Source organism: Hippoglossus hippoglossus, chromosome 15, assembly GCF_009819705.1.
Source record: "Hippoglossus hippoglossus isolate fHipHip1 chromosome 15, fHipHip1.pri, whole genome shotgun sequence".
Taxonomy (NCBI): domain Eukaryota; kingdom Metazoa; phylum Chordata; class Actinopteri; order Pleuronectiformes; family Pleuronectidae; genus Hippoglossus; species Hippoglossus hippoglossus.
In genome coordinates, this window is record NC_047165.1 from 9205582 (window position 1) to 9226730 (window position 21149).

General features: G+C 40.3%; 2 protein-coding genes across 3 annotated transcripts; one reads left to right on the forward strand and one right to left on the reverse strand.

Annotated features, from left to right (window-relative positions):
* The first annotated feature begins 1548 nt into the window (after positions 1-1548).
* Positions 1549-3821, forward strand: sfr1 (SWI5-dependent homologous recombination repair protein 1). Of its 2 annotated transcripts, XM_034608430.1 has the most exons (4): positions 1549-2031; positions 2125-2265; positions 2962-3324; positions 3420-3821. In XM_034608430.1, exons 2-4 carry the CDS (start codon positions 2146-2148, stop codon positions 3606-3608), a joined length of 672 nt encoding a protein of 223 aa, XP_034464321.1. In that variant the 5' UTR covers positions 1549-2031; positions 2125-2145; the 3' UTR covers positions 3609-3821. The 2 variants fall into 2 exon arrangements, with proteins under 2 accessions (XP_034464321.1, XP_034464320.1); XM_034608429.1 differs by having other exon boundaries at positions 1552-2265.
* On the reverse strand, positions 3809-21120 carry cfap43 (cilia and flagella associated protein 43). The gene is given in 39 exon segments (XM_034608424.1): positions 3809-4010; positions 4105-4258; positions 4346-4426; positions 5489-5653; positions 5848-6001; positions 6162-6274; positions 6492-6702; positions 6796-6884; positions 6970-7056; positions 7323-7430; positions 7614-7733; positions 7821-7844; positions 7847-7951; positions 8662-8742; positions 8974-9060; positions 9217-9423; positions 9614-9793; positions 10313-10429; positions 10531-10635; positions 10732-10857; positions 11708-11785; positions 12956-13066; positions 13664-13829; positions 15078-15208; positions 15294-15452; positions 16111-16271; positions 17242-17391; positions 17624-17727; positions 17960-18108; positions 18209-18286; positions 18388-18501; positions 18599-18730; positions 18878-18969; positions 19119-19263; positions 19428-19572; positions 19730-19897; positions 20008-20104; positions 20613-20866; positions 20993-21120. Coding segments are annotated over 39 exon segments (4953 nt in total). The 5' UTR covers positions 21022-21120; the 3' UTR covers positions 3809-3834.
* Positions 21121-21149: the final 29 nt, after the last annotated feature.

The following is a 21149-nucleotide window of genomic DNA, read 5'->3' on the forward strand; positions in this document are numbered from 1 at the left end:
GATTTTATTTTCAGATGACTTTGGAACTCATAAACATGAGTTCTTCTAAGTTGAGGATGTTTAATTGAAAAGAGAATGTGTTGATTGGTGTGATTTCTGAAAGGAATGCAAGTTTTACTTCATTTTTAGCAGTAATATTATTTATTACTTCACTCTTTGACGCCAAAAGAAAAAGCGTCTCTCACTCAGGGGGATATTACAGTAACACAGCAGTTAGTGGGCTACAGTTCAAATTGCTATTTCGAAAGCATCATATGTTTTTCAGTTATAGTTCTTTTTCACAGAGAACATTTAAATAGGTCAAATGGGAAAAGCACAGATGTAAATCATAGAATTGCACATCAAAATTTCCAAAACAGAAAATACAGTAATAATCAAAGGCAGCTCTACATTATTAAGTAATTTTGTGGCTGTGTCTTGTCGACGGGCCCCGTGTTTAACTCTTGTCTGCAGATCTTTATCACGCTGCCATCTAGAAATCATGTTGTGTAAGAAGATAAGGAAACCTTCGCGGATGAGACACTGGCACAGCATGAAAGGGAAAGTCTCCGACAACAACAGCAACACGTAGAATCACCTGTGAATCAAAAACAATCAACTAACCTTATATACAAAACATTATAACCCATGAAAAGAAGTGACCTGACTGCAGTCAATCACTTCTTCACTATAGATAGGAGACAATCCAAGAAGCTGATGTCAAGGATCCGTTGTGTTTGATACAATCTCTTCCTTACAACATATTCCTCGACTTACCGTGTTACATTAATGGGTACGACAGTGTCTTTAGAGCCCTGAGGCCTGTATGTGCGGCCACCATTCACACCTGATAAAAGCTGGCACCCACTGTCAGTCTCACATTCCCTCTCTAGATTCTATAAACCTGAACCACCATCACAGTCATTTCATGTCAACTATTCACAGGTTTAAAAACACCTCCTGACTCAGACTCAGTAATTATCTCCAAACCTCAGACCTGAAAGATTCATCCATATAAAATGTTTTAAAAAATAGAGAGAGAAATCTTAGTTCCCCAGGGTATGAAATATCAGACAACTCCTGACATTCAAGCCTGGGCAGGATCACGGTTTTGATGCACACCTTTTTCCTCGTGGCAAAAAAAAAGAAGACACAATTAAATAAATTCTGGATATCAGCACAAGTCTGAAAACAAGCCTGAACTTACAATGAACAGGGAGTCTTAAAACAAATCCTTTAATAGAGATGAATCAACCGATGAGTAAAGCTGAATCACAAATATGACTGGAGGCTTTTAACAGAGGTAACCAGGGAGCACTCGGTCAACACTGGACCCATGTGTCCACGAGATCACAGAGAAATCCCCTCTACGCTTCATTTGAGGTCTTTATTTGGTGAAACAGTGCAGCTGGATCAGTGTTTCTCATTTTAACCTCACGGGAACAATCCACCTCTATTCTCCAAAAAATCTTTTATTTATGTATTTGTTTTAATTTACTAAATCATTGTTATTATTCCTCTCGGGTGTATTGTACAAAAGCATATTGCTGCCAAGCCAGAAAAAGAAGAAAAAAAACGGGTCAGTATCACGTTATTGTGTAAAATGTATTGCATTATACCATGATAACTTAGTTTTAAAATAAAAATGTTCATGTTAAATCATAAAATCTATACTTAAAATGATGTATTGAAGTACTAAGTACAGTATCTGCGGTGCAAAATGATATAATAAGTTCAGAAAAATTGTTTTGTTCTATTTTAATAATGTATTTTTTTGTGTAGCTTCATCAAAACAGGAAGTAAAATCTTCCTGGAGTCTGGTGAGAGTGATTTATTGAAAACATGTAGTTTTTGCTGTAACCTATTTAGCTTCAACAACTACAGCTCCCATGATCCTCTTCGGTGGCGCGTCATTGAATTCTGTCCAATCGTTGACTTTGGAGGTAAAAATACGGAAAAACAGAAAAGTCTCGCATCGCTGACACAGTTTTGTATTTTCTGTTTTGAGATAAATCGGATGGTTTCTCCCGGATGAAAGCGACTGCGTTCATTAGTTCTGGTAGTTTAGTTTGTTTGCAGGTGTTTGTTGAGGAGTTTTGTGACTCACGTGCTTTGATAACACTCAGTTTACTCGGTTACCGTCACGGTGCTGTTGCTGTAATCTGAATGAGACGATCGATTCCCCCGATGGAGATCACACCGAGAGCAGCAGCTAAAGTGAAATCAGTGTATCTGTCACCGTGTGATTCAGTGGAGTCAAGTCCCGGTGAAGACAAACAGGAGAAGGTGAGTGAAGTGTCTCATGTACCTGGACTGTAACTGTAAACAACAACCTTAAAGCCTCTGATCTCAGTTTCCTCCAAAGGCCTCAGAAGGATTTAAAAAGTCAAGTAAAGTTTATACAGTCAGAGGCTCATGTCCCCTGAACTCCAGCCCTGTGTTTGTTTTAGGCCTGTTCAGTTATCATAGGTAAAGTTAATTGATTATTATACTGATCATTATTAATATATAATCATTTAGCACTGACATAAATATCAACTGATGCCCATATTTGATAACTAAGCTGTCAGCTGGAGCCAATCCCAGCTGACATTGGGCAAGACTTAGGGTACAACCAGGACAGGTCGCTAGCGTACAACAGGGCCAACATACTGGGACAAACAACCATTCAGTAATTAACCACACTCTTATGACGTTGGACTGTGGGAAGAGAAAACTCACACAAACACTTGTGGAAATTTCCAAGTCCACAATCTGGTTTGGCTCTGCCCCTCAACGCAAAAAGGCCCAGAGCAGCCAGGGATTCCAACCGGAAACCTGCTCGCTGTTAGGGCGATATTGCCAACCACTACACCACTGTGCCACCCTTTTATGAAACATGAAAGTAGGCACCCTTTGTGTGTGATGGTAGAAAACATCACATAGATCATTATCATCTGGTAATGCATCATCTGCTCTTTCATTCACTCATTATCCCTCCAGCCTCATCAAAAGCTGAGTTCCTCTCTGAGGGAGAGGCTGAAGAGATCGAGGCGCTCCTTCACCTCGCCCTCCTCCGTGGCCAAACGACTTTGTGTTGATGATGACTCGGAGGAGGGCGGCCGACATGTTTCGGCAGATTCCCAGAAGACCGTTAATAATCCTCCACTCATCACCGTGCGCAATGTTGATGTAAACAGAAAGGACACGAGATCAGGGAGTGAAAGGTTTTCTGGACCCATTCCCGAACCAGGGCATGCTCCTTCTAAAGACTTAGCGCAGCAACGAGACCAACTCAGGAAGGAGGTTAAAGACAAGATGGAGACCCTGCGCAGACTCAAGCTGGTTAAAATGTACCGAAGCAAGGTAACAGCCTGGGCTCCTCCAAGCATGAACACAAGGGCATTTATTATGTTAACTAGACTAAAACAGTGATTTAATTTGTTTGTCTCTCTTCCTAGAATGATTTAACGCAGCTCCAGACCTTGATCGACAAGTGGCGAAGTTGTGCTCAGGATGCTCTCTGTAAGCTCCAGCCGGACGTCCTGATCGAGGGACAGAAGGGCAGCCTGTCTCAGCTTATTGACCTCTTTGGTCTGGAGGACGGCATTCTGCACTTTGACCGCACATCGGAGGACTTCACTTTCTAATCATTTCTTCTGAAGCACGCGCACAAGAAAATATTTATATCATCCGTGTACAAAAACACGCCAGCTGAAGGATCACATTTCAAATATGCTTTGTTAATTTATTGCTTTGTTCGTTGCTGCTACAATTGTATTCACAAGTTGAGTTGTAGATTTTCATGTTTTCAGTTTACTTGTGAAGAGAAGTGTGAATAAAACCCTCAGTTATGTGTGAAAGAGAAGGTTTTGCTCAGTTGTGTTTCAGTTGATCCAGTGAAGGAAAGCTCCTCATCCTCAGACGCTCAAGTTCTGACTCGAGAAAAACCAGATCTTCCATCTGGGCTCTGGTGAAATCCTTCAATTTCTTCTGCTGAGCGATCACCCGGAAGCTGTCCTCTGTTGTGGCTGCCAGATTCTCCTCAGAATCTAAACACCAAACAAGCCAGTCAATAGTCAGGGGACGGTCTAAAAACTCCTTTTGCTACGTGCTTAATTAGATGTGAAATTACTGTTTTATTACCTGCTGAATCATGGATGTGTCTCCTCTCCGCCACAATCACCCGCATTCCAGGGTGCTGCTGCTCTAAGATTTTGTTCCTCTGTGCTTTCTTCGCTGCCTGCTTGTTGAGATGCTCAATCTCTTTCATGCGTTTCTGCACATTGTGTTGATGAGTCTGGGAAAAGAGTAAATAGGAATTTTAACTTAGAGAGCACAAAAAAGAGGTGATTGAAGAGATCACGTCGTTAACTTTCTCTGTTACCATTTCCTGGAAATCGATTGTTTTCGCCAGGGTGGAAACTTGCTTGGACACGAGACCTTCTCGATCTGTCTCGTTGAGATACTGAAAGAAAAAAGAATAACTGACATTTATGAAACTCAAATTGAAAAGAGCACAAAGGAGCCGCAGGCTACTCTTAACTCTTTTTCAAAAAAATATCCCGCAAGAGACAAATCTAAAAAATGTGCAGGATCATTCAGGATATGTTTATATTCAAAGTTTCAGGGGCCTGAACAATGACAGGAAGCTGCGTGCCCAACACAGCAGACACTACCTGAACCCTTCCCAGAGGAAGCTGGCATGCAGGCCTGGAAACATATTGTGTGTGCCATGCCCATGGATTTGCCCAAAATAAGAGGATGGATGACTCATTTGTTTTTTTATGTATTTCTTCATTATTATTCTTCATTATTATCCACCAGTCAGTTCTTGAATATGTCTGAATCAAGAAGTGTTTTTTCATGCGTATCACTTGGTTAAACGGCTGCAACCAGGAGCAAAATATTTTCCCGTCCACTTCTCTGCTGTGTATTTCATTTAACTGCCTCCTCGCTCCTTAGATCTACATTCTCAGTAAGGTGAAGTAGACCAGCTTTCCTGTTTTCCTAGAATTTTTTATAATTTGATAAACACGCCTTAAGTTTTAAGAGGATAAAGAAAGCAAGGAATGTCCTGTTTGTATTTTTAAACACGTCTCTATTGGGTTCTAAGTTTTAAAAGACAAAAAAAAGGTAGGGCGTGGTGCTTGTATGAATAGGGTGTATGTCAGATAACAAAAGATCCACCATCTGAACTCGGGGATGGTAACAATTTTCGGCTTGCAAAACATCTTGTGCTGCCAAAACCAAAATATCTGCCTTGATATCACCAACTGAGGTTTGGCAAACATTCATGATACTTCACCTCACACGCAGAGGTTTTAATTCCCATTTCAAGCAGATGCGTCACGTTTTCATGACTTGACATATGAATGTATAAAATAATGTACAGGGTCAAATCTTTTTTACTACTAGCATTATTGGAACTGACTGGTGTTTGTTTCCGTCTTGAGGAAAAGCCAGTATTTGATTGAGAGGAACTACAAAAGGCAGTAAGAGGATGTTTTAGGATCCTGGTTACACTCACATCCCGTTGCTCCTCAGAGAGACGCAGCGTCTGAATGTCCCTCGCCTTGGTGTTGAGGTCCTCTATCTGCGCCCTTATCATCTTGTGCTCCCACTCCAGCTGCATGGTGCCTTTACGGAAGTCTTTACACTCAACCATGGAGGCAATCTTCTGCTCTCCAAGCATCTGATCACATAGATTATCCCCATTAGACACACAGATATTTTCACAAGCAATGTATTAGACCACCACTTAAATTTAGCTCATTCTGGCACCTTTCATTAAACAGATAATTATTGATTAGTAATTTAACCTGTGTATTTTTGTCATATCAATCATAATAATATACAGTACATCCTGGTTTAGTAGTAAATGCAGACCCTGATGGTTTTGTTGAGCTCCTCCACCACACTCCTGTGGAGGAGTATGAAGTCAGAGTCCTCAGCTGTCACATCTGCAGTGGACACGTGACCCTGTTTGAGGACGACCTGGACCATGATGTTGATCTGGGCATGGTTCTTCTCCTTATAAAGACTACAAGATCATAAGCAGGACAACAAAAAACTCAGATGGATCGTTCATTCAAAGAAAAATATATAAAGACTAATGGCATCTACTTTTAACTGACAAATGAAAACGATTTTTTTTCCAATCACAACTGCTTTTAATCTGAACAACAACATCATCATCATACCTTTCACGTTCGTCTGAGAGATTTTTAATTTCCTGTTCAGCAGCCTCATTCTCATCTCTCCTCTTCTGTAAGAACGCCTGCATCTCAGCAAGAGCCAAAGCTTTTACTTTTACCTGCGGAAGATGTTTCAACCAGTGAATAAAAATACATACAATTGTTTGGTACAGTTTCCCTAAATCTGTTGAACAGCAGGGCTGTACCAAACATCCCAGTGGTGGTTCACTTTGAAAACAATATATTATGCATAATGCATATTAGTAGTGTGAAATGGCTCTGAATCTGTGTTGCACAATATTTCCAGTCTCTAACCTGTCTGTGTCCTTATTTTACCTTTTGCTCGCTCTCTGTTTTTGTTCTGCGGACAAGACAGAATCTCTCCCAGATTGATGGGTTCAAGCCCTCAGGTTTATTTTCCGGAGCATCCAGCTCTTCCATGGCCTTCAGCATTTTGCCAAGCGCATCGGGAGCCTGAGAGCCGCACAGACGCTGATCTCTGAACGGGTTGGGGTTGTTGTCGGTCTGAGTCCTCAACTTTTGAACCCTGAAGCATGAAATAGTTTGAGAACAGTGCAGCTCTGTGTGCTGGATTTCGACATATGAAACAGTGTCAGCACAGTAAAAAATAATCACAAACCTGGGTCTGCGTTTGAAGAGCTTATACAAATGATCAACAATTTGCGCAGGTACATCACAGAACTCCTTCCTGAATTCTTTATCGAGAATCTTGGGAGACATGGTTTACATTATAACATTATGTGCACAGACATTTAAGGCCAAAATGCTCTCAGTGCTTTAGCCGCTGGCTTACTTTGTCCTCAGCTACGACGGTGTCATAGGTCTCGTGAAACAATTCTACATCTTCTTCACGTAACTTCACCTCCTCCTCAAGCTCTTCCTGTCAGGAGAAAAGCATGTCAATAAGATGAGAGTAGCGTGTTCAGGGAAACGGTGGCTGGCAGTACTGAAACCTGAGACAGGTTAAGAGATTGAGGTTAATGAGGACAGGTTAGCTCTTGCAAAGCATGCCTGAGCTATGGGGAAGATATTACACTGGAGTTTGGAAGAAGACCACAGAGCTTCACTCTGGTATCTCACAAATAACAGACTCTGAAGCTGGCAGTCATACATTCCTGCATCGCTACTGTGAAAGAGCTTTCTGACCTTGTGCGCCAGCAGTTTTTCAAGTTTGAGCATGAGCTCCAGCTCTCGATTTCTCATCTCCTCTTCTAGGAGTACTGCACAGACAAGCTGGGCGATCTGAAGCTTTCCCTATAGAAATCATCAAGAAAAAACATTAAACAGGATGTTTTAAAGATGTCACATATAGAGGGTATCATATAGCATAATCTCAAGGAGGAAACCATGATGAGAACAGAGGGCCCTTTAACCTAAGAAAAAATAATCAACAAACACTGATGACCAGTCTGCATGTGTGTGCGTTTGTGTGTTCACCTGATAAACAGCCATTTCGAATTTTATTTTCTTCTCAAACTGCTTTGTCAAAGTTTCATCAAACTTCTTGGTTGCGTCCCTGGTGGCTGCCTGAAGTCTTTTCATTTCAGTTTCCATTAACTGCAATTACAGCATCAACAGCTGATTTATATTTATCACTGATCAGAAGTGAACAAAAGAAAGCTGTGAATGCATTTGCTGTGATACCTTTCTGTATTTCTCTTTCCTTCTCACTCAGATTCTTTGGTTTTCTTTTCATACTGTTTGTAGACTTTTTTCTCCTCCTCAGTCCACTGAATTTCAGGTTTGGTCAAAACAAGCTCAGGCGGAGGTACTTCCTGTGGAGTAAAATCAAAAGAAACTATGTGCCCTTCAAGTTGATTTGTCTAATTCAAGTGACAATGCCTAGAGAAGAATTCAGGAAAAAAAAGAGATGATTCACACTTTTTGTGCGAGTAGTAATTAGCTTATTTCAGCTGCAATGAGATGTAGGATTACGTGTAGAGCATAGGAAATGACTGCAGGAGGAAAGGGGGGGTTTTCCACTGCTCTTCTTTGTCTTTCTCTCCCAGACATTCAAACTGTTTTTGTCACTTGTTTATTCCAGCCAAAAGCTAAAAATTATTCAGTTTACTATCACATATGACAAAATAAATAATCAAATCTTCACAATTGACCCAGAAAACGTAACAATGACTATAGCGATTAATCGCTTATCAAAAAATGTGTTCGTTTTCTGTAAACAAACAAATTGATTAATTGACGAATCAATTTTCATTTGGGCATTCATCTATTTTTGCAGATAGATTTATGGCCACTAATTTATTAAAACTGGACTTAACCTTTCAGGGTTGCATTAACATTTAAACCGACGACACAGTAGCAAAGGTTATCTGCAAGTCCATGTGTTTAAAATTGTGAATTTCCGATTGATTCTCCATTGATTGATAAAACAAGTTAGTCGATAATATTTCATCAGTGTGTCTGCCATATTTTATATTATTTTGTATGCAATAATACGTCTGGGATCAAAAATATTTGAACACACCATTCTCAAGATGTCCTCTTTCTTCACTTCAAGTGCTCCATCCATCATGTTATCAAGAGCCCGATCTCTGCAATCATCCTCCTGCAATAGACGGGAAAAATATGTATCAATAGGAAAGAACTCAACAACTTACTGTGAATCGTCTAATAATCATAATTTAATTTCTTTAAGACAAAGTACTCGTAAATGTACTCTTACTGCTGATAAGAATATTGTTAGATGCGGTAATCATATATAGAAGTATCTGAAGAATTTGTAAATAACGACAAACAGGAGGTGAAAAACAAAAACACATTTATCGGGGCAGCATACCTTGGAAGCTAAACGTCTTTGCTCTTCCAGCTTCTTCCTTTCCTCCTCCTTCCTCTGCTCTGGGGTGAGGCACTTTTCTGATTTTATCTGGAGTGGGACAAAGATTCTAATCACTCTGGTAAACTGTGAAAAATCATCTCCTACGATGCTAAACACTTACTATCTCACATCAGAGTAAACAAATATTGCAGTGTTTGTTGAACTTTGTCAACTGTTTAGATGTTTTCGTGGGGGGTCAGTTACCTCAGTGTCGTCCACAGTGAGCAGCCTCTCTGGCCACTCGCTGACGGTCAGGCTGGGCTCCCACAGCTGCTGCTGGATGTCCAGCTCCAGCAGGATCGCACTGATGAGTTTGTTCCTTTCCCTCACACGGTTCAGCTCCTGCACCTTCTGCCTGTGCAAGCCCTCAAACTCAGTGTTGAAAGCCATCTTGATGCCATAAATCACATCCTGCATTTAGGGTTGAGTGAAATTAAAAAGAAATTAGTATTTATATAATCATGATTATATTCTGACTGAACAGACTTTCTTTATTTCTCCTTTTCGCTTTTGTGTGTGTTTTGGAAAAGCATTGCATTATACAAAAGCTTTATAATCCCACTGGTCTTATGATTCAACAGTTTTTGGAAGAGGTTCCCACCTGTAGCAGAACAATCTGGTTGATCCTCTGTTCTGTGTTATTCAGGCTGAACTGATCGTAGATGTGAGGGTTTGAATATCCAAACTGAGTGGAGAAACTTCCTGAAACAGCAGCTTTCTCAGCTGTGTTGTCTTCCTCTCCCTGCTCTTCTTCCTTCAAGATGGATGTATTGGAACTTTTCTTTAAGAGGTGCAGAAACAGACAACTTCATATGAGAGGGTTGAGATAAATGTTGAGGATTGAATAAGTGGTTTCAAGATTATAAACTTTATCCTAGGAATATTGCAGTGAGGAGAACAACCAAAACACTCGCTGTTGGCCACACAGTCGTAAATCTAGAGACACTTCAGCAGTGGTGGACTGGCATGTGTTCAAGCATTTTAAAAAGTCACAACAGCGAAAGGTCAAAGGAAGGACGGTGATTTAAAGCATCCAATTATTTTCCATCAGTTAACTCCTTTTGAGCAGAGTTTGCACAGAAAATGTACTTCCATAGCGTAAAGAACCAGCTCACTGAAGAGGTTGCATTGTTCGCAACTTTAACAAAATGTTTATGCTGTGACTATGCACGCTGCGTTCTGCTTCAAATTAAGATTCACATAAAATCTAATCCTCTGTAACTCATCACATGTGCTTCTCTTTGCAGCGTTAATCAGAATTGAAACCACAGACTGTTCAGGCCTTGAGAGCTTTGCTTACAGTGCAGGCAGCCATTTCAATCTTCCTGATGTTCTCAACCTTGCGAAGTTCCTTCACCTCTTTCTCAGTTCGCTCCTTCAGAGGATAATTCTTCACCTCACGTTCAGAGTGAAACGCCTGTGGTGGACAACCAGAAGGTATTTAGAAATAGTTATATATATATATACAGATCATGATGTACATGATGTTAAGTTGGATATAACTGATCCTGATCTTACCTTAATGGCCCGTTCCTTGACCTTCACTGAATCCCAACACTCTTTCTTCAGGACATCACGGAGGTAGCATTTCTCCAAAATCTCCCACTCTATTTCTTTTCTCACCTACGATGTGATTGCAATAAGATTCACCACCATCTTCACCACGCAGAGAAGTTAAAGATTACCTGGATTAATGTGAGTAAAGTGTGTGTGTTTTACCCTCGTAACCTCCTGCTCCACCACGGCCGCTTGATGTCTCTGATCCTCAAGATCCAGGTTAAACTCTTTTTGTGCCAGACGCTCGTTAGCTGGGAGGGTCTCATTTTCACACAGCATCTCCTGGATCTGACAGTTGCAATAGAAACTTGTTTTGTAGTTCTACGCCTACCTTCAATTTACCTTAACTACACTGCTAAAAATAGAACTACAAATGTAACTTGTTTGTATGTAGTTTTTTTTACGAGGGACACACTGTGTGATTATGTGCTCGAAACCAATAAAACTAGAAACTACAATGCCACTCAATAGAGCACACACCTCCGCCAAGGTCCAACAGTCCCTTTGAATTCAATCAAGCTGCACCAAACTCCACATACTCATAGATATTAGTCCTCTTAGCATGTCTGATAGATTTTTATCAAGGTCTCTGCATTATTAATGATGAAAAACTCCCTAAAGCGCAATGTTAAAGAAAGGGTTCCTCGATCCGCCCCCTTGATCGAATCTGCCCCCAAAAGTTAATGGGCTCTTTCTTTGGCCAAAACCCTCCTTTCAATAAAATCTGTTCTGTAGGTTTTAAGTAATCTTGCTAACAGACAGACAAACAGATAAACAACAGCAACGATGAAAAGATAAACTCATTGGCGGAGGTAATTAAAGGGTTTGGTAAGTAGGGTAGGTCAAATGTTCTTTTTGATCATTTGAGATCCCACTAGATTAGCGTGGCTTCATGTATTTGTTCCTATACATATTTTTTTAAATGAAGGAGTATATTTATTAAAGTATCTATTACCAGCACTTCCTATTCCGCCTTCAGAGTGTTTTGGCTTTAAGATATTTGAAGCTGTGTGTACTCAGCAGCTATATGTAATTACAGGGATTACTATTACTGAACAGAAAAGCACTTAATTATTAAGAATTTAATTATACAGTATTTGTGCTAACATGCACCGTGGGATGTTGTTCTGTCACTTACAGCGCCGCGTAACTCCCTCATGGTTTTCCTCAGGTTTTCTTTTTTCTCAGAATATTTCTCATTTTCTTCTTCCATCACCTGTTCAATATAAACAGAGTGAAAAACAGTGAGAGATCTTAGCTGAACTACACTAAAGCAACAAACCAGTTAGTGTTAACCCTTTGATACACAACATGGGTCGAAAAAAACGGATTGATATGCTTTTGATTTTCTTTATCCAGAGTGTTAGTATGGCTGGTCGCAATCATTTCAGACTTACGGCTGACATGTTCATAAAGATGCTGTATGAAGAACAGGATGAGGAAAATGAGGAGGCAATTCTTGGTCTTGATTCTGAGTCTGAAATCTCTGACTTTGTTCCGCAGGATCAAGCTGGAGTTTTGGGTGTTTCTTGAAATCCAGCTCTCCTAAATGAAGAAGGCTCCTTTGATGATATAGGAGAATCATCTTCCTTGTCATCAAAGGAGCCTTCTTCATTTAGCGGAGCTGGATTCCAAGACACACGGGAGAAGTAAACAAAGAAGTAAGAATAAGCTATAAAATAATATAGCAATAATATAGCAAAGAAACACCCAGCCATGCATGAAATAAGACAGGAGATGAATACGGGTAATTTTTGACCCATGTTGTGCATTAGAAGGGTTTTGCATGGCTTGTGTTTTAAAGGGTTAAAATGGCCTTATGTGAACCTCAGATTCAACATCTTCTCAGGTTACAGCAAGTGCACCAACCAATGACTCACAAACAAACAGTAATAATAATGTTAAAATTTACACCATAAAGATTTAATGATACGCCATCCAACACTTCATCACTCAACATGAACCTGTGAGTCAGATTAGAAAGTATGGTGTCAAATAAAAATCAGGCTGGAAGGTGCCTCTGCCTTTATCCCACGTGTGGTTGCAGAGGAGGCGTGAAACCCACAACTCAAAGACCGCCACACCTTCGATATCAATTCATTGTTATCAAGAAGCTTTGTCAGGCGACAAAGTGCCAAACATTTATTTTTTACAAAGCTTATCTGCTTTATAGGACTTGACTACTAATTGGTTGATTTTCTCACATTGCAGGAGACGATAAATCAAGCTGTTGCCTGCCAAAGGCAACACAGCTGCATTTTGAACACAGGTGCAATGGGGACTTTCACAATCCTCCGCCCGAGACGCAGGAGAGACATATCTAAACATAGTGAACATTACCCACGGAGCACACCACCACAAATATTACAGCATGTTAGTCACTGACCGCCTGTCGTCTGCCTTCCAGCCAGGTGGGGTGTGAAGGTGGAGCAGACAGGAGGACGTTAGAACTCTCATCCTGCTCCGACACATCCACGGTCTCTGCTCCACTGCTGACCTACACAATGTAAACACATAAAACACACATAAAAAACAAATGGTGGCAATATATTTGCGTTAACACTAATTAAAGTGTTGATCTTGTTCAGCTACGTATGTGGCCTTCGTTAAAAGCTGAAACAGCTGAGAAACAAACTGTTTCACATTCATCATTATATTCTTCAAATCCACTGGGATGTGTCCCACTTTTAACACATGTAACAATATAGCAAGTTGTCAATCATCAAGTCTGTAATACAATAGCTTTGTTAAATGAGAAGTTTTCGTGATCATTTAGGAGATTGCAGTATGTGTGGTGGTGATTGAACTGACAAGTATTTCTAATTGTTTTTCCTTTATATTTATAGCAATAAGAACAATTCATTTTACAATAACCACTCAATATAATTACAATATTGAAAATTGAAAGTGGGATTTATTGTTTTAGACTGCATTGGACTTGGATAGGTGTACCTGTAACACCGAGTGTGTTTTCTGCTGTTGTAGTGTGCTGTTTGTTTTGTAGCCACAGAAGCAAAGCAGTTAGTTTGGTGTTATGTAGAACAACTTTACAACCAAAACAAACCGGATTATAGCAGGATTGATTATTGTTTACCTCACTCTCCTTTGGTTTTTCAGAGCCCAGACAGGATTCCTGTCTCCATGCAGGCAAGTCAACAAGGACAGGGTTCTCTGTGTTGAATATATTCTTTAAGAAACGAGCCGTGGCCTGGCTATACTGAGCAGATTTCTTCACCCCAGCTTCCCCAGCTTTAATCCTGCTTAGAAAAACACAAGATAATCATTGATGAGAGAGCAGATATTTGTTATGGAGCTCTAATGATTACCAGTTGATCCAGAAATCCATTCATGTCATGTTGTAAACACATGATGTGCTATTTCAAATGAAAATTAAGTTAGTTATATAATTACTTGTTTCCTTCTGTGTTGTGGTGAAAATATTTTCAGATCTTGAGATCTAAAATAAGACAAAGCTCTGGAAAATGTCAAATAAATCAGTTTTTAGTGTGAGATGCATAACATATTTTCTGGGAAAACTGTAATATAACTATGAATAAATCAAAGTGTAGAAAAAAGCTTAGAGCAAAAGAAGAATATTATTAAAAGGATGCTGTTGGGAATATTCTAAACATTTTAATTATCATCCACATATCTCAAGAAAACCAACTGTGTGTTAGTCCGTCTTTATAATTTCTGACTTCCCTGTGACACTCAGCCCATTTGTTCTCACTAAAGACATAAATCTTTAAACAGGAGGTCACAACTATATTGTGTAATTTAAAAATAAGGATATATTGGTTCCTAAAGCAGCTGTGCATGGTCACAGACATTACTCAAACAGAAATAAACAAAGCATTTGCTGGGGGCAACACCAGGATGATAAAGCATTGACTCAAAATGAAGTTCTGTGCTTCTGTTGTTTATAATAGAGGAAATGTCTCCCAGTGAAACGATGTGACTCACTGATGTGTTTTTAACAGTTTTAGACAACAATGGACAGTGTGACACAGAGTCACGAGCTATATCAGACTTTTTGGATGATTGGTTTTTTTCAATGGTGAGATTTGTTTGGCATTAAGAAAAGAAAACACCAGACTTCCCATACTATCAACAGTTTAAGCAGCTTATGGTTAAGACGTACAGTAAAGTAAACCAACATTAGAAGTAAAAACATGGATGAAAGAGAAAAAATGATTTTTTTTTACTTCAAAACAAAAGCATGCAGGAGCAAGCAGATGTGGAATGTTAGTGGGATGGGATTCAGTGGACGGGTTGTTCTCTGAAATTTATTGGACCTTTGTTTTCCTGCAGATTCTGATCATAATCCCGCTGGAACCTCCAGTTCAGCTGTATTTATTTACCATCAGCACGGCCGTCGGTGTGAGAGGAAAAGTTCTGTTTAATGTAAACAACATAAAATTGAGGGAGAGTGACCACTACTGTGAGCAACAGTTCCCTCTGCTGTTCACAGTGTTATGCAAGCACGACAGGACCGCTCGCTGCTTTACCTGACATTGGTGCACACGAGAGAGCCGTCTTTGCAGCCAGCGGTGAGGAGTGTCAGGCCGTCTGCAGAGAAGGTCACACTCCGGACTCCAGCGAGACGACATGGATGACACTGGAGCTCCATGTATCGATCCTGTAAGTGCAGCAACCGCATCGTAATAAAACACACCACAGACAGTGGAAATATGATTTAACTGTTTACAATAATAAGCTCCTACCATGGAAGCAGTTTCTCTAATACACAGAAGGCCGTCTTGACCTACAGACGCCAGCCATAACTGATGAGGAGACAGAGCGAGAGAGGCGGGGCCCAGCGGATGACCCTTCACCTCCAGCTCTGGTTGTAGCACCTGTGGACTGGAGGGACCATGTGTGTCCTGAGAAGAAGAATCAGGGATTAATAGATTTGTATTTGTAGTCTTAACAGATTAGGAACACATAACCTAATTTAGGATACTATATATTTGAAAAATGTATTTAATAATTTTCAGGGCTACTTCATTTGTACCAGTAGGTAGATTTGGTTTGCATTCTAAGTAAGAGGCATCCATTTTACAGACAGCACAGACGGGACATGATATAATGTAACAATAAAACATTATAAATACTAAAATAGAATAAGAAAAACATAAAGAGCTCCGGGCTCCACTAATCAGGACTTAAAATACTTAATAAATATCAGGAAAAAAAACCTAGACCTAACAACCAAATAGAATAAACATGACAAGAAAAGCTCAGTATAAATATATAAATAAACAATGCTTCTACTGCATCTGTGGCATGTTACTGGTTCATCTGTGTGATGGCTGCTGCAAAACAGCTATTTTTATATCGCTTTGTTCTGCACCTCGGGACTTTAAACCTCCATCCGGAGGGAAGAAGCTGAAATTCATTGTGTGCAAGTCATCATTTAAAATTGTGTTTGCTATCCACTCTAACTCTCATCAACGATATTTTGCTGTAAATGTGCCAAAGATATTTTAGTGGAATGATGACAGAGCTCATCAGTTACTGGTGTATTAAGCGCCAGCGAACCTGGGGGAACTGAAACCGCTGAAGAGTTTTCTTCCTGTGGCAGTAAGCAAAGATCTCGCTGACTCCCAGGACACAGGACTCAAGTGGATGAGTCACTTCATAAGTGGACACTTTGAGGACGTGAGGAGACAGACAACCATGTCGGTCTACACAGTCAGGGCCTGCAGGTCAAGAGAGAAGCACCAGAAATGTAAAAACAAGCCAATATAATAAGTGAAGTGAATATAAAATAAGTGAAAGTGTCTTTTCTGTATCTAACATGCGAATAGCACTTTATAACACAGTAGTCATGTTTTTCAGTTTTGTAAACTGTGTGGCACACTCAACTGCTGCCACGCCCTAGAATCTACGGCCTAGACTTTCATCTTTGCACTTTCCTCTTGAGACTTCTCGCTCTCATGGTCTCTCTTGTTCAACTTCAGCTGCTGTATAAACAAAGGGTGTGTTTTGGTAAGCTCCTGAGTCATTGTGCTTTCTTTTCAACAGCATTTATGACAACTCTTCTAAACATTTAGATAAAAATGTCCTGTTGAAGTACAATTAATTAGTTATCCCTCTGAATATGGCTGCTTCTTTGGAAGCAGGACTCTGTCAAAGCATCTCCTTAGAAGAAATGATGAGATTTACAGCCTTAAAACAACAGAGGGCCAGTGGATGTCCAGTGAGCTCACAGATTTATTTAACTTACGTAACTCTGATATAAAAGTAGCCACAGGCCATTAATACACTATTACAATTTCCACTAGCCAACACATTCCTGGAAATTGGTTTAATACCATTAATCCCCTTGTAAACCTCCTCTCACCTACAGCAGATGATTCATCAGCTGCTGGCTGCAAAATAAATTCCTCTCCTTTGTACAGTGTTTCGACATTCACCCAGGTCTGCAGTGGGCCTCTCTTACATCTGTCCGAATTCATTTAACTGTGTCAACACGTGACCAAGTGAATAATGCGTTACATATGAGGGATGTGTCAAAAAGGCAAGATGAGGGGTCTTGCCTCTTCCATCCCCAACAAACTAGGAATGAGAGTCACAGGCCCTCATCTGTTCTCAATTATCAGGCACTCAACCAGTGCAAATGTAACAGTAGTAAAAGTAGTGAATAGGTCTAGAAAATCAGCGGGGTACCTGTAAGGTCTTTTGCAGGCAGGGAGAGAAGTGTGAGCAGACTACTGTCATGATTGTTTCCTTCCTGTCGAGTGCACAGTGCAAGAACTTTCACCTGTTCACCATCCCTGACGCACTGAGTGGAAAGTGACAAAATGGGACCAGGAACAACTAGAAAAGAAAACAAATATGAAACAGATGCAGATGAAATTGAGCTGCTCTCTTTCAATATCTAAAAAGACATGGTTCCTGTCAAGGTAAAGTATTACAGTAATAGGTCAGTCATTTCATATCAATTCTGAGCTGAAATTGCCTTTAATATTTACATGTACAGTGTGTTGTTATGTATTGCAGAGCAGTAACACGTCTAATCAATTAAGAAGTGTTGAAAAAGACCTTCTACCTGTGTATCCTATGATTGAAAACTTCTTTGATGGCTTTGCATCTATTACATAGATATGTGAATCTGAAGCTCCAGTTAGAAGGTAGTGCCCCTCCTGATCGAAACTGTTGAAGTGCACACACACCCACACACACACACACACACAGTATATTTGCACACAAAAAGAAAGCCTGTAACCACTGGGTGACATTTTCATTTGCTTTCCTGACCAAAACTGGTATCTTCTCTGGGTCGAGGTAACTCCTGCCTCTACTTTATAGATGTATGATAAGATCCTTTTACACAAGGACAGTCTTAAACTGAACCTCTGTGGTCACAGGGATGGAAGATACTTACACTAGGTGATCCACGGGAGAGTGGTAGAGCTGAACCTGGTGCACCAGGCGAGGCTCCTGCTCCCTGTTCAGGTCAACAAAGAGGATGTTTCCTGACGTTGTTCCTACAGCTGCGTATTGTGCAATAGGACAGCAGGCCACACTTGTCACCTGAACAAACACAGATCAAAGGTTTACATCTGTATATGTCTTTTACAAGTCTTTTTCACATGATGTGTACTTGTGAATGTTCATATGTTGTGACCCTGACCTCAGCTTGAAGAGTAAGGGAACCGAGGCACACGCCATCTACGGTCCACAGCTGCAGCTCTCCAGAATCCCTCACTGACTGCGACAAGCAGTGAAAACACAATCATCACCGCTGACTCACTCACCATAATTATATGTGTCATCACAAGACTATAGATCACAAGAACACAAATGTTTTACCACACAAAGGTTCTTGGCGTGCGACCAAGCTGCTGCCACAAAGTTTCCGCTGAGGACGTCCAGGACCTTCACAAACTTGTCTGACCGGATCGAATTCAACACGTAGATCTGCCCCTGAAGAATAACAATCCTCAATTTAGTTTTTTAATATATATTTTGTCTTAAGTAACTATTGAAATGTGTTAACACTACAGTTTATCTGAGTACTTACTGTATTAGAAGATAGAAGTAATGTTTCATAGTTAGGGGAGTAGATTGCGGCTGTGGCAGTTTCTTCTATCTGCCATGTTTGTGTGATGTCAATCTGAGTCCCTTTGATTTGCATACATTGCACCACACCGTCCTGTGGAACATAAGCATTTCAAAAATACTTTTATAAAAGGATGAACTGTGAATTTCTGATGCCTGAACTTGCAAATCATATCACTGGTTGGGCACAGAAATAAATTTGCTTGAACTTATTGTATATTGTATATGCACAGACTCGTACCTTCCCTACAGCGACCACCCCATTCTTGTTAAGGGTTAAATCTTGAAAGCTGCTCTGTCTGAGATCAGCGAGTTCCGGGACAACATCCGGAGCTGACAACACAGATCAGATGTCAAATGACTTTTCTGTTGCCAAATGAAATTAGGTAATACTTACATGGGAAAGTAGAAATACTCCCAGTGACATTTTTTTATATTTACCAAGAATAAGTCTGAGATTCCCACTTTGTGTGTTTGCTTACTTGTGGGGTTGAAGAGAACAGAGACAGAGAGGTTCTCTGGGTTAACAAGGAACAGATATCCCTCAGCACAGCCCACAAAGAGATCTGATGTGGCTGTCCAGCAGATGGCAGTAGGAGTCAGTCTGGCTCCAGAGGTGAGTTTTGTCTGCGTAAACACACATGTGGTGTTGGTAACCGTTTGTCTTTATTCATGTGCCAGAGAGAAAACCTTTTTTTCCCAACTGCAACACCAAAACAAACATACTCATTGGTGAAAGTGTATTTTGTAGCCAGTACTGGTATTTAAGGGACACTGGGATAATACTGTACCACAATGTTTTCTGCCTTGTTGCCCTCGAGCCTTGAGATGGTTGATGGAGGAATCTTTTGGCCAAAGTGGGGAGGTTTGACAGTATAAGTTTGACAGTTTGATCTCTCAGCCAAGGATCCATCAGTTGCAGGAAGCTGTACCACACTGTAGCACAACAAATATGACATATGCATGTAGTACTGCTTCACACAGTATTATCTAGTCGCAGCATGTTATCAGTTTTTCATTAAATATACAGAAATATCCATATATCAATTTGGATTTTAACCACATACAATATAAACTGCAATGTTTGCTTTACCATGGTTTTAGTACATGGAGGCTGGCACTCTTCTCAATATTCCACACGGTGATGGATGCAGTGCCCAAAGCACAAAGCTGAAGCCAATTCATTGGGTTGAACACCAGAGAAATTACATCTTTCCCGGCTTGTGGTTGTGTGCAGATTGGCTCTGCAGTTTCCCAGTTCCTGAATCACACAGTCATGATTAAAGTAACAGATCAACTCCATGTGAATACACATAACTAAAAAAAGATGTGGCACAGACAATGGGTAGTGGACTGGTTTCAGTGGCTCACCACACTGTAATGGTGTGGTCTGGAAGAGAGGAACAACAGCCCAAATAAGGGCCACCATCACTTAATGCCAGAGATGTGTAGTCCAGTTGTGCCGTTCCTAGAGAAAGAATCAAAATTCAGTGGAAATAAATATATGTATGATGCATGCAAGCAAAAAAGAATGATTCAATTCATATGGGGAAAAATTACCGTAAAAAAAAAACATCTGCCACTTGTAAATATTATGGCAACTGCACAGATTTAGCTTCTGATATGAGTGAGCAGATCAATCCCCTCAGAATCAATCCAATATAATCAACAAGGTCCTGTTTTGAGTCTCTATTCTAGTGTTTGATAACATTTTAGGCACATGAACACTCTAAGTGCTGTGATATTTGCAACTCTGCTGTGGTTATGTGCATGACTGCAGTGATAATCTCTCAAGTTCAGAGAAATCACATCCTGAACATTTGTTTTTTATTATTAAAATAGTATTGTGTAGGAATATATATTAAACATATTGGTGATTGTGGTCCTGAGTGATTTCAGCTATCATTGGACAATTGAAACACATGTGCTTTAATGAACAGTTTACCTGATCACCTGTGAGTAAAAGTGCATCTTACCTTTAAGTTCATTCTTCATGTGAAGCTCAGGGAACACGTGCACAAATATAGATGGGGACAACCTTTGCTCAGAAAAGGCAAAAATCCCACTGGTGCCTCTGGCTGTGAATGCACCGATGCCTCTGCCGGGGCCCTGGAGCAAACTTTTTGATTTAGTCTCAAGGTTGAGGAAACAGATGTGATTCCCACATGTGTAACACACAGTGTCATTGTCCACAAAGTGGACGGTGCTGTTTGTGAATCCTTGAATCCACCTGGAGGGAGCAGCACAAAACAAATGTAAGCTAGGTGGCTAACTGCTGTGGAAACACTAAAAACATGTTGTACTCACATTGTTTGTAAGTAAAAATAAACAGTATTGTATTTTACATGTTACCTACCTGACTTCTAAACTTCCAATGGCGACCATTTTAACACAATAGTAAAACTACAGCTTCTTGTCACCAGCTCAACTAGCAGACAAACAAGCTGCGTAACCCTGGCAACCAGGATACTGCGCTGTCATGCTGAGTGGCGGACTTTGCGGACCTGCCCATA

What these genes read in the sequence shown, in the direction of transcription:
- sfr1 (XM_034608430.1), top strand. Translation starts at nt 2,146, where the DNA reads ATGAGACGATCGATTCCCCCGATGGAGATCACACCGAGAGCAGCAGCT. An exon ending in GTGAAGACAAACAGGAGAAG is followed by an intron (nt 2,266 to 2,961) that starts GTGAGTGAAGTG and finishes TTATCCCTCCAG; the next exon opens with CCTCATCAAAAGCTGAGTTC. An exon ending in TTAAAATGTACCGAAGCAAG is followed by an intron (nt 3,325 to 3,419) that starts GTAACAGCCTGG and finishes CTCTCTTCCTAG; the next exon opens with AATGATTTAACGCAGCTCCA.